Consider the following 13766-nt stretch of genomic DNA (forward strand, 5'->3'; position numbering starts at 1 on the left):
CGTTAAATTGGACTTAAACGAACTTATTCTTACGGTCGTTGTGTTGTCGCTCTCTTGGACTATTATATTTTAATTTGTATACATTAACGTACATAACAGTTCTTAGTAACTAATAGCGTTTCAAATGGAGTCAACTTTATAATTTATAAGGTCACGTGGCACCAATATTTAGGATTTTGGCCAATGAATTTACAAAATAACTAGCTTATATACTTATTAAAATCTTAAATGAATATGTTTTCTTACAGAGCAGTAATGAGAGTCAGGCCTGGCTTAGTCGTTTTAATACGAAGAACAAATAACAAAAAAAACGGAAACTAATGGAATAAATGAAATTAACAATTTTTTGTGCTGTTGAATGTGTAATGTAGAATGTATAAAACTGTCATTGAGCCTCTTCTGACTTGTTTTCACTGTATTCGGCGGTCATGTTGCGCCTAGTGACACCACAGTTGGTGCACGTGCAACAGTGGTGCTGCATTCCCTGGTGGGGGTTCACTGGCGGTGCGTGCACCGGAAGTCGTTTTCGCCGGTTCTCGTCACACTGGTGAGTGAACCACTCATTGCTGTCTGTTGGCAGCAGCCTGAAAACGTTAACGTTCCATTCTTATTAATGTAATTGAATATCGGCAAATACACGCGACATATTAATGTTAATGTAATGGAATATAGTCAAATACCCGCGACAAATTAATGTTAATGTAATGGAATATCGTCAAATACCCGCAGGAAACAAATGTTAATGTAATGGAATATCGTCAAAAACACGCGACATATTAATGTTAATGTAAGTTAATGTAATGGAATATCGGCAAATACACGCGACATATTAATGTTAATGTAATGGAATATAGTCAAATACCCGCGGTACATTAATGTTATTGTAATGGACTATCGTCAAATACCCGCGGTACGTTAATGTAATGGAATATCGTCAAATACCCGCGGTACATTAATGTTAATGTAACAAAAAATCGTCAAATACACGCGGTACATTAATGTTAATGTAATGGAATATCGTCAAATACCGCGGTACATTAATGTTAATGTAATGGAACATCGTCATATACCCGCGGTAAATTAATGTTAATGTAATGGAATATCGTCAAATACCCGCGGTAAATTAATGTTAATGTAATGGAATATCGTCAAATACCCGTGGTACACTAATGTGATGGTAATGGAATATCGTCAAATACCCGCGGTACATTAATGTTAATGTAATGGAACATCGTCAAATACCCGCGGTACATTAATGTTAATGTAATGGAACATCGTCAAATACCCGCGGTACATTAATGTTAATGTAATGGAACATCGTCAAATACCCGCGGTACATTAATGTTAATGTAATGGAACATCGTCAAATACCCGATACCCGCGGAACATTAATGTTAATGTAATGGAATATCGTCAAATACCTGCGGTAAATTAATGTTAATGTAATGGAATATCGTCAAATACCCGCGGTAAATTAATGTTAATGTAATGGAATATAGTCAAATACCCGCGGTAAATCAATGTTAATGTAATGGAATATAGTCAAATACCCGCGGTAAATTAATGTTAATGAAATGGAATATCGTCAAATACCCGCGGTACTTGATTACGAACTGCTCTGCAACATGAAATAAATTCAATACCTTTATCCTTTAAGGTCCACATATTTAGTAAAATAATGATAATAACTTAATGTTATTCATGTAGTGGAATGCGATACGAGGGTGCGGATGGGGGTTAAAGTAACCACATTCTAACATAAAACACGACGCACACCCGATGGGACTGAGATGATGTAAGAACAAAGTGTCAATACTTTTTATAAATGTTGACAACACCAAGGCATTCAAATGTTGTCACCATATAAAGGTCGTATACGTAGAGAGTAATAAAGCACGTTTTCGTCACGCAATTGTTGAAGCGGTACTGGAAGTTCCACTGCGTGTTCGTCGGCTCAGTTTAAATGTCATCATTCTGTTGTCAATTACTGTTGCCCGTTATCGGTCGTGACAATTTCGCGTTTGCAATTGCAATGAAGACAACGGCACCTTGTATTTCCCAGAGAAGAGACCAATTCGACGGCACTAGCCATTGGGGTCATATTGCTTCTTGAGCCAGACAGGTCAATGTAAGATTTAATGGCGAAATCGCAAATGAATTCACTATCTCCCCACCGTCGACACATTTAAATGCCACCACTTTTGCCCCCTATTTGACTTCAATTCCATGCTATTAGCATGTTATCACTGCCACACTTGGTTACGATCGAATCTCACCTAAAAAGTAATATTCACAATAAAGACAATACATTGAATGGTAATATTCGGTCAAAGTATTCATTCAATCAGTAGTTGCACTTATGACCTTCGTACCTAATGGCCATTAATGGATATGGCGTGACATAATTCGCCAGAGTTCCGAGAAAAAGACTGCGTTAGTGGATACCATAACAATTAATAATCACAGCACACACCTCTACAATTATGGGTGTGTTCACCTCCACAGGAGTTTACTAACGTTTCCGTGGTTCATTTTTTCCGGCATTTGAACAATTAGCAAGCTCAAACATGCAAACGAACAATGACGTTTAGACGTCGCTCAGTAGATAATTGAGCTTATGGGTGGGTTAACCACGTGCATCGATGTGCACAGTGCGTACTCCTTCCATTACAATTTTGATACTTATGAAAAATGTATTAATGACACTTGTCATTATGTTATGATTTATAAAACGAACTACAATGTACTGGATTATTTTCGTTTGGGGCGGGATAGGGATCTGATCTCACCTGTCAGTGTTGACGAAGAGGCCGGGAACCAGCGGTCGGACGGACGCAGCGGCCAAGTCCAGCATGGCGTGCGTCACCGGTCGCCTTGCCCATACGTTCACATCCTCACACACAAGGCGCTGTCATACATGGAGACAGTGTCAGTTATCTCTAACAAGTATTAATACTTGATATTATACTGATTAAATTCAGGCTCGGTGGACAACAAGGACATAACTAATAACTTCACAAGTCCTGTAGTTCTTAAAAGGAATTAATCTACACAACGTGACTTTATATTTTAACAACTTCTAACAATATTCTACCGATAGATGGCAGCATTGAATGCATTTAATAATAATAATAATAATGATAATAATAATGATAATTACAATAATAATAATCATAATAATAATAATAATAATAATAATAATAATAATAATAATAATTTATTAAGTGGGTACATAAATGCCACTAAATCAACATCGCGTATACGTTACTACTCTGTATAGAAAAAGTACATGTATAGAGAAGGTCTCACCTCAAGTTCTGGGGGCACTGCGGGGGCGGACTGTTTGTAGGAGTCACATATCTGGCGCAGGGACAGCCGTCGCGCCGGAAGTCCATTTCGCTCCATTATGACCGCGTGCGCGATCTAAAAACGGACGGAGTAAGAAGTATGTATACCGTTCAACAGTGCACATTGTCACCGTTTAATTAGTTATTACGAAACACATTTTTACATGTAGGAGTTAACACCTCGACCTGAATCAAAATAATACGGACCAGGTCCTCTGACCATTAATTCTCGAGTGTGTATGATATATAAACATGTCTAGTTTTAACCTCGGGTCAACTCTTTTTTAAGGAATAGATGAAGAATCAATAACAGACGAACCGCGAACAATAGACTTGAATAAATAATAAATACATATAGGACCCCGACCTGTGTATCATAGAAGTGATTCACGCGAACCCCGAACTGTTTCATCAGGGTTGTACAGTCAGGGGTGCAGTTGTGGAACACCTGAAACACAGAATTGCTTTATTCCAAGAATGATTCTAATTGGACAAATTTGTAAAACATACAACATATTAAACCAGACTGCAGAGAGTATTTATTTAAATAATGCTGGGTCCGTTATTATGATCCGGTGGTTCTAGTGACAATTATAAAAGGCAACGACAAAGCACCCAATTATAATGCCCTAAGCAAAACCTCTACGGCGAGAGATGATCACGTAACCTCTGGGCTCTTGTCTTGTTGATTGCAATAAGTTTTTACACACTTTTAATCATTGAAACCTAGAAATAACACGTCATACGTGGGTACCTTGAGGAACTGTGCGGCCTGGAGAAGGCGGAGGAGGCCGCCGGCGTAAACGATGGCCGGACACTTCTTCACGTCGAACACGTACACGTGACCGTCCCAGCAACCAACCGACACCAGCGTTATCCGACCACCTGTATTTTACAGTGAATTAACAATCGAAATAGGGAACCATCTTATGTCAAGGGCTTTCTTAAATACTATATAAGACTGAGAACCCGATGATGTGGAAATACAACAGGGAATTAAAATCTGATTGTGTTTTCCAGAATGTCTTTAATTTATTAAGGCAAAGTTAGGCAAAGATGAAAATAAAATATCACTGCGAAATCTTTTGAATATGTATTTTAAAAATGAATATACTTCCATTTAATTGCCACCAACCTTTCTCCCCGACGTTACATCCTAGGCATTTGATGGCTACTACGGGTTGTTTTCGGATCAGGATGTCGGTGACGGCCCGCTCCGCCGCCACTTCCGTCTTCACGTACACCGGCCGCGGCATCCCGTTACTGTGCGCCAAAAATTAATCCAGTCACGTTTGCACTTTACCAACGACACGGAATGAAAAGCACTAATTACGGAAACTGATTGAAAATCAAGCGGTCATCTTCCTTTAATCTTGAAAGATTACGTTACAAGACAGTGCTGGATTTTTTTTTGACACATTTCAATAAGAGATGATCTTACGGGTTTTATCTGTGTAAACAGCAGGCTGTCTACAAATAATCCTGCAATACTGTCTGCTTTATGTGCTTTTGTATAGATTCAACAACTGCTATGGAACACTTAATTGTATCTTGAATAGTTTATTTTTAACATTATGTACATGAAAGGAAACATGCATGTTTAAGTACGCATTTAAACATATCAATATTTGCTTGTTTGCTTATCGTTCGATCAATCCTGACAAATTTGTCTGATTAAAGTACAATGTATAACGCTTTTCTTCCTCTAAATCGAACATGATTTATGTCAATAATTTATAAGTGCATGCTTAATTTGCTATGATAAATTCTGACGATTTCAAAATGAAAATAATTTCTTGCTAATATCTTAAATTAATATTTATAAGGTTATATAAGAAGTGAAAATGACAGACTAAAATCGTGAACATGAAGATCGTGAAGAGATGTCTGTAACAATTTGATTAATGATAACATATAATAAAGCATGCCATGTCTTACCTTCAAAACCCCTGTTGTAAGAGCAATCACAGCGATTATGTTCCGATGTCTTTGAGGAAACTTAGTTAGCTGGTTATATTATTTATTCATAATACACCCTCTGTTATATGTAAGATCTCGCTGAATAATGATATATTTACTAAGCCTATTTAACGTATGTCATTCGATCGATTATATCTTACTTTCACTTAGCCTGTATTGGAAATATTGGTATTTAAAATGCTAAAATTTTGTTTTGGTGATCAGGCGTTTAAATGATCTACTCTATACCATTCATGGTCGTTCTGTTTGAATTAATACGTCCTTTAAATGGTTATTGACATATTTCCATCTACAGTCGAACCCCGTTGTATCGAACTCCCAGGTACCTGCGAAATTATCTCTAGCCTCGGATAATTCGAGAGAAGCAGGAATGCTGATCTTTAGTAAAAGGAAATCGGTCCTTTACAACTAGTTCGAGCCAGCAAGGGAATCGAGCCAAGCGAGTGCCACGTGTTTCAACTGTATTTCAACATTTTGTCTCAAAATAGAGGTTGCTAAGACTTTGAATGTAAATTAATGTCACGTAACCGTCGTTACGTATCAACTTTAAAGTGTTACGTAACATAAAAGTTACGTATGAAACACTTTAAAGTAATTACCAAAAATCAATAATAGAATTCAAAATTTATTTGTATCAAAAAGTAAATACTCCATATTTGTATCAAAAAGTAAATACTCCATCATGGGGATCAAATGTAGATACACTTAGATGCTGACAGTTCGTGATAGCCGCTGGCTATTAGACCAATTAGCGTGACAGTTCATGACTATAGAATACATCCCTTCGTCTATAATAAGATATTAGATATGCATACCTGTCACAAACTGGACGAGATCAGCAGTATATATGAACGCATGTTACTCATGTTAGTTAGATTAGGTTTTGGGCGTGGACTAGACATATGGCCCGTATGATACTTTATTATATACTGATTATTATACTTAGAAAGAACGTGGAACAATAAAGACTTAGAACACTTGAACAGTTGTTGGTTGGTTACTGAACGAACTATCACGAAAGTTAAGTGAGCGTTGGCGTTACGTGACATTAACCCTTATCATTTTATCCTGACTTGAAACAGTCTTTACTTTCGAGACGTTATACTGGTGTCGTGTCACACAAAAGGATTTGGAAATCCTTGATGTAAGACAAAAACAAAAACTTTAAATTTATGGAATATTTTATCTCCATGGAGAATTCTTACGGGCGAGTAGGCATCATTAACACATCCAGCAGGATCCATGTTTATGTTTGCGATTCAAATCTCGTGTGCACACGCGAACACTAATTGTATAATAGGAAAAAAACTGCTAAAACAGCCAAACATCATGATGTCTGAAATTCTGAATCTACACTTAGATTATTATCAAACAATGGCTTATTGGCGATAACTAAACAATATAAAACACAAAATAATGACAAACGTGGGTATCTATCATATGTGGAGCAATTACCGAGGATTTTCACTAGTTGTACGTCACTAGTGTCAGGAGTAAAAGGTATCATAATTAAATACTTGGTGTTTTCGTTTAAAGTGGCACGCTTATTCAAAATCAATACATACACATGTATAACAAACATACATTTTGACTGATAAATCTTTAACTTATTACTAAATATTACATTTATGGAAAATATTAATTTCTGATAACAAGATTGTAACCATTTATGTAATAGCCGAGAAAACGCAAAAATATTAAATGACTTATTAATCTTTTTTGGAATATTAAAACAGTATTATTAATTGTGTTAAATCTTATTTGGGAGTAAGAGTGAATCTTTAACAATCGACGATGCAACAACATGCGAATGCATGAACAAACTCCAAATAAATTGAGTCCAATTTTGACGATCTAGCGAGGTATTCCACAGTTACTTGGTATTTGGACTGCATTTTTGGCCAGTCGAGCTATCTCAGGATTCGAGCGATTGGTCCCTAGGGTGATCTCTTGGACTGAGAATCATAAAACAAAATATGTTTTAGTACTCTATGATACACATAATAAACAAATAATCCACTTTGAGTCGTTTATTTTTACATATTAAATATTTTAAAATTTCATACAATCTTTATTCACAATGATAAAGATTGTATGAAATTTTAAAATATTTAATATGTAATAATAAACGACTAAAAGAGGATTATTTGTTTATTATGTGTTTTATAGAGTACTTAACCACATTTTATATGAAATCAGTCCAAGAAATCACCATAGGGACTAAATTGCTCGAATCAGGTAGCTCGACGGGCCAAAAATGCTGTCCAAATACCAAGTAACTGTGAGGTAACCCGCTCTTTTTTTCTGTACATCTCCAACATTAAACTTATACAAAAAATATGAATAAACTATCGGGGTAACAATTAACATCTACCATCATTTTATTCTCCTTATTGGAACTTCCTTAGACCTGAAGTTGGCCAACGCCCGTGATATATCAGTACTTCGATATTATATGATAGTACAAGAGTACTTTCCAAAATGAAACTTTTATTTATGTTCACATGACATTATTGCACAACTGTGTTTCGTTTGCTTTAAAAATTGAAAAATTGCCTATATAGGCTCAAAATGTTAGATTTAACAGGTACGTTTTCTGCAATGCAATAATTTTAATATTAAAATTCATTGAAACATAACTATGTCTTAATAACAGTATCTAAGACACGGCCATCATAAGGAGCATGTAAGAAGTAATCCAGTCAAGATAGGCCGTCACGCGCGTGAACACATCTGGGTAACCCGCCATGGAGCACGTGTAATAGCCAAATGACGTCACACCGATCACGTGATATTGACCGTCTCTTAAACAAACCAGAGGGCCTCCAGAATCACCCTGAAAATCAAGCAGTACATTACATTCTTCTCAGATGGTATCTCAGTCGTTCTACAAAAACAACAACAACTACAACATCAATAAAACGCAGATACAAAAACAACAACAATAACATCACCAAGAACGTTTTTTAAATTTATTTTTTGTTAAAAACCCAAATATATCTTTACTCAGAATATTTCTGAAATAGACTTATTACAAGAACTTCGATATAAACTTTAATATTATAAAAATGGTCGACGTTACGTACCTGGCAAGTCCCGTACAGTCCGTTTCCCGCGCAGACGTTGTTGGCGGTGACGTTGGCATTGGTCCCCCAAGCGGTCGCACACGTGGCGGTGTCAACCAACGTGACCTGCACGTGCCGCAAGTGGTGGCCGTCCGCCTGATAGTCTACGAGGAAGAAAACACTGGGACATACAATAGCCGACTACAATAACATGCTCTTGTACATTATATTAGAACCCATGCATTTTATTTATTGTGTCTCGAACAATGTTCTGTTCTTATTTTGGAAAGGGTCACTTACACATTCTCGTTCACCAGAGTGATAATGCTATGCATACCAGATTTATCATGAATTATCAAACCTCTGATGAATGAGAATGCACTTACACGACTGAGAATACAATAAACCTATTTATGTAGCTATCATGTTAGTTCTCCATCGTTGGAACCCAATGCACGGTATTCCGTTATCATTGTGGCTAGACGGTGCTTTTCGGCCATTATCTGATCACTCCTGAGTGCCTTATATGGACCGTTGGTTCCGACATGCGACAATTATGGGAATAGCAACAAAACAACGAGTAAACTGTCGGACCATTTAATAGCAAAAATAGCCATAATAAGATTTTTTTCAGTATGTTACCATTTGTATAGCCCCATCCGGACGCGTAGCATTTATCCGCCGGCGTCCACGTGTAGTCACGTGATCCAAAGCAGGCCGTTCTTACATAATGACCGGAAACATCAACAGGAGAATCTAGCTGGACGAACGCAACGTCGTCCATATGTGACGTCGGGACGTACTTGGAGTGCTTTCAAATTTCAAGCAAAATTCTCATCATGTAAAATATAATCCGTGGTAATCGTTATTATAAAATAATGAATGACAAAAACGCCTTCCAATTAGTAAACATTTAAATAAACTATTTAGTTAATGCATCGATCACATTAAGGTCATTTATTTAGTATCATATCAGGACGATAACCACTAAGTCGGCAATACTTACCGTGCAATAAGAAGAGTGCGGATAAATTACATCGGTATTTACTTATACTTTTACTATATACCTTGACAATGGTTTTGATGTTACGTATGACCTCATTTCCTGTGTTGTGCATCAGGTGATGTTCGCCAAGGACAACCCGCGTCCCCACCTCTGAGTGTCTGCATTATTTGAAGAAAAACAATGTCCTGTTAGTTTACCAACTTCCGTCAAAAATTCAGAGGAACACGTTAACAGATGCCAAGAAAAGAGCGATCGGACATCATCAATTTCTCGTATTAACTACAGGTATGGTATCAATCAGAGATGGTGATTTAAACAAAAAATGTGTCTTTATTTATTGAATAAGAAGGTTTCAAAGACCGTTTGTCGTAATTGTGAGGTAAGCCGAAATGCTTATGAAAAAATAACACGATAATAAGTTGTATTTCTCGGAAACTGTATATTAAGAGAAAAAAAGAAAAAAAATCTCGATTGTCATTGGCCCACACCAAAAAGCAAATTCATGTATGTGCCAATTATTTTTGTTTATATTGCTTGATAATTTCAGGTTATTGGGCAAGGGGTGAAAACTGTCTTTGAGACTATCTTTTAATGTATATATCTATATAAAACAATGTTCACCGTCTTAAACTGATGATAAACCTTACGATTTCCTATCTTTCTGTTCAATTAAGTACCCATATAGTTACTCTGACTTTAATCTTTGTAAATATGGCTGCATTTTTTCAAGCCCAGGCGTTGCATAGACTGTAACAATACGATATAATTTATTTAAAAATAAGATGATTTTAAAGAAAAGTGAATAAGGGTGGAGATTAAAAAAATCTTTAATTGAAAGTCAACACGTCTCAATGGCGGGGAAAGCAACCGAACACATTCGTCTGTGTGCGGTCAAACAATTTGATGTAAGCTACCTGACAAAGCAGTGTGCCGCCGTCAGTACAAACTCTGGCGTGATGAGGGTGCCTCCGCAAAAGTAATCCCCCGCAGCGTCAAGGAAGGCCACCTGCCAGGGCCATTCCCCCTCTACAGCCTCATTACCGCCCACTATCCGGGCAAAGGGGTTCCGATCAGGTACTCGTGTGATCAGCCCGCACGTGTCGTTGTCTACGAAATTGTGTTGAAAGCGACATTTCAAAATACAGATGGACTCAATGTCAGCTATATTCATAAATGCCGCCGATGTATGACTACCTTCGAATTAATAAATCGCGTTAAAATGCTTTCATACATTTGCAAATTTAATTTTTACAAATGTTTTGTTAATTGTGAAACAGACGGTTAATCTACGTACAATTGTAAACTTGGAGCGGAATCTAACTCACTTGGACTTGGTGGTTCCGGGTGGAGTGTCGAAGGCGCCGACAGGCAGCAGACATTGTGCCCACAGCTAACGTCAAAGATGTCTACCCAGCCGGTGCAATCCGCGGCCTTTGAACACACACCATTAGCCGCAACACACGTCTCCCCTTTCCCGCGAGTCTGCGGGACAGCCGCATCTGTTGCGAATTTTTAAGAATAAGTATACTGGGCCGCGATGTTGACGAAAATACAACGATCGAACGTCTAACAGAATTCACCATCATGGCGGTAAAATGGAAACAAATGCATGTCATTCATTTCTTATTTCACAAACAAAAATGCCAAAGACTTGCGAAATCTTCATCGGTAAATTGAAAAACAACATAACACACAATAAAATAACATATGTCACTTACTAGCGACAATATGCGCACAGAAAAGGGTCAGTCCAATGTGTACTATCATGTTCATGAATGAACATGCGAACATCCGTCAGAGGGTCTGTGCATTCATATTAATACATCAAACGATTGATAAACACCCTGACAACAGAGACATGATAAACACGCCGAGAGCCGTTTCAATAAAGATCCATGCCGAGTTTAATTTGGTCTGAAAATGAAAGTATCTTAGTATCGTAGTTTCGTAATTCTGCGACTTACGTATGTGAATTGCACTTGAGCCAGTGTAACGGTCCGCTGTAGGCGGCGGATGTGCGTTCATGGTATAACATTCCGTTATAGACGAAAGTACGTTCATAGTACGTATGTTAACTTGGTTGGTAATATGAAAATTAGCAAAGCCCGGGCTCTATGTAGATAGAAAATTTAGTGTATATGAAGACCAGTGGACTCCTTCAAGGTCGAGCATGTTTTTCTCTGAAGGGATCTGTTTGGTGCTTCTTTAACGTCGCACGTTACTCAAGTTTTAAAATGAAAGACAAGATTGAAATCAAAACCAATAAAGGGTGCCCAATCCATGTGTGGTGTGTAGGCCAGATTTAAGATAATTGAATTAAAATCCATTATTGAACCGACTGAGTCGACATTCGGCGCACATATTTATGAAAAAGGAATGGAAGAAACTGTTCTGTTCACATTCAGTAGCTACTGTAGCTTTTACTTACTGTAGGTTTAAAAATACAGAACATAAAATCTCTGATGAATGGATAATGATTTCAAACAAAAAATGGTATGTTTCACAGGTTATAAATTACTGTAATTATTGATACGTGTGAATCCTCAATATACTTCGATATACATAAGCAATGACAGCTTTGCAAGCGTTGAAATGGTAATATTGTTATGGTGCGAAAAGTGATTTTAAATGTAATTAAGAATTACGATCTGCAACAAGGATCTTTAAAAGTTGTATGGCTTTGTTGCTCTTATTCTTAACTATGTTTAAAAATGCGGCAATACCAATTCAAAAGATTTTAAACAATTCATTTGGTGATAATTAAAGAAGTCCAACTTCAACACAAATTATTTATTTATGAAACAACGTTTCGGCCATTCCATTTCAATTCATTTGAAATTTGCAAACGTGTCACGGTTGGGTGTTAGAAAGAAACAGCTAGTGAGTATAGGGAGTTTGGTAGATATCCGCTGTATATCCATAGATTTGTTAAAATTATGCAGAATTGGTAAAATATTGTCAGTTGTGATAATATCATAATTTGCACTGTATAATTGCAGGCATTATCCGACGGTGTTTATGGAAAGAGACTGGGTAGCAAGTGGAAAATAATCTCATGCAGGTTTTGTTATTATGGCTTTGCTTGTGAATTTGATAATTCTAATGTAACAAATGTGGAATCATATCATTGTCAATTAAAAACTTGAATAATTGATTGTTTTAAGCAAGAATGACACAGATCTCATGATCCCATATGCATATACTATAATCTCAAAAACCATCATATGTGTTATTGCCTGTTCATTCACCATGTTTGTGATTATATAAGTGGTTCAATGACGATGCACCTGGTACAGGTCTTAATAAACTTCATTATTTACAACACAATTCAATTAAACCGCACGATACTTATTGAACTTGTCCTTGGCAATATGGTACAAAACAGTTACGTCTATCGCAACTACCGTAATTGAAATTATACACTACTGGTTGGAAACTGCTTCTCAACCAGTAACGCTATCAAAGCCGGTCGCCTTAACTATTACGAATTGGTTGATAACAATACCGTTCACTTTACATATACAAAAGGTTAACTTACAGACACTGCACATATGTATATCCCTGTGACTTCTCACTTTCGGGTGGCGGGGTGTGTTCCAGTTGACAGGTCTGGGACCGGACTTCAAACAGACGATTGGTCTATCACTCATAATCAATGCAACGAGACGCTTAGACGCTTGATCGGAAAAACCCACATCTTTTGTAAACAGACAAAATTTTATTTTTGAATGAGAAACATTTTATTTGTACGTAATTGTCAACAAATAAGTATAATTAGATATTGTTTCTGTATATATATATATATTGTAATGTGACTTAACAAAATTCCGTTATATATATACAGTTTTGATTATCTATTTTTATCCTGGCCGATACAACCTGTGTAGTTATTATTATTGGAAATTCCAATGGAATTTTGCTTATAATGTCATTAAAATAATTAAGATTTTTTTAAAATAAAAACAACCATGTCCCTACAAGAGACATAAGTTTAAAGTTCGCATTTCACAGCTTTGTCAATTCTATTTGTCTATATTTTGGAATGCAAACGAAGAACAGGTCTAATAATAAATATTATAGGCACAATAATGGGCTTGGCATTTAGGGAAACTGTGTTATCATTTGGACATTTTTATATTTTCCTGTAGTATCACTACTTTCAACTGTAAATCTCATGCCAAAAAAAACCCCAACAAGAATTGTGTAAGATTAAATTTTATTTTTATGGACATATATAAACCATGGATTAAAAACTTCCTTCTCTGTCTACATACATTATTTGGATTGCTTGCAGCAGCAAGATTTCATCCGAGATTATAACTGCAAAATAATTTATCAGGCAGAATTACCTGATACTTGCGTTTCACA

General features: G+C 36.5%; 2 protein-coding genes across 3 annotated transcripts; both read right to left on the bottom strand.

The window, feature by feature from the left end:
• Positions 1-268: 268 nt before the first annotated feature.
• Positions 269-5492, bottom strand: LOC128228416 (piRNA biogenesis protein EXD1-like). The gene is made up of 7 exons (XM_052939720.1): positions 5286-5492; positions 4483-4610; positions 4102-4232; positions 3715-3795; positions 3310-3423; positions 2790-2908; positions 269-584 (listed from the first exon to the last, which is right to left on the bottom strand). The coding sequence occupies exons 2-7, from the start codon at positions 4601-4603 to the stop codon at positions 386-388; spliced, it is 765 nt and encodes a 254-aa protein (XP_052795680.1). The 5' UTR covers positions 4604-4610; positions 5286-5492; the 3' UTR covers positions 269-385.
• A 2308-nt stretch (positions 5493-7800) lies between these two features.
• On the bottom strand, positions 7801-13121 carry LOC128227654 (chymotrypsinogen A-like). Of its 2 annotated transcripts, none has more exons than XM_052938391.1 (7): positions 12937-13121; positions 10724-10897; positions 10313-10505; positions 9460-9556; positions 9035-9203; positions 8414-8556; positions 7801-8163 (listed from the first exon to the last, which is right to left on the bottom strand). In XM_052938391.1, the coding sequence occupies exons 1-7, from the start codon at positions 13046-13048 to the stop codon at positions 7987-7989; spliced, it is 1065 nt and encodes a 354-aa protein (XP_052794351.1). In that variant the 5' UTR covers positions 13049-13121; the 3' UTR covers positions 7801-7986. The 2 variants fall into 2 exon arrangements, with proteins under 2 accessions (XP_052794351.1, XP_052794352.1); XM_052938392.1 differs by lacking the exon at positions 12937-13121 and adding an exon at positions 11117-11188.
• Positions 13122-13766: the final 645 nt, after the last annotated feature.

The sequence above is a fragment of the Mya arenaria genome, chromosome 3 (assembly GCF_026914265.1).
Source record: "Mya arenaria isolate MELC-2E11 chromosome 3, ASM2691426v1".
NCBI classification, from domain to species: Eukaryota; Metazoa; Mollusca; class Bivalvia; order Myida; family Myidae; genus Mya; species Mya arenaria.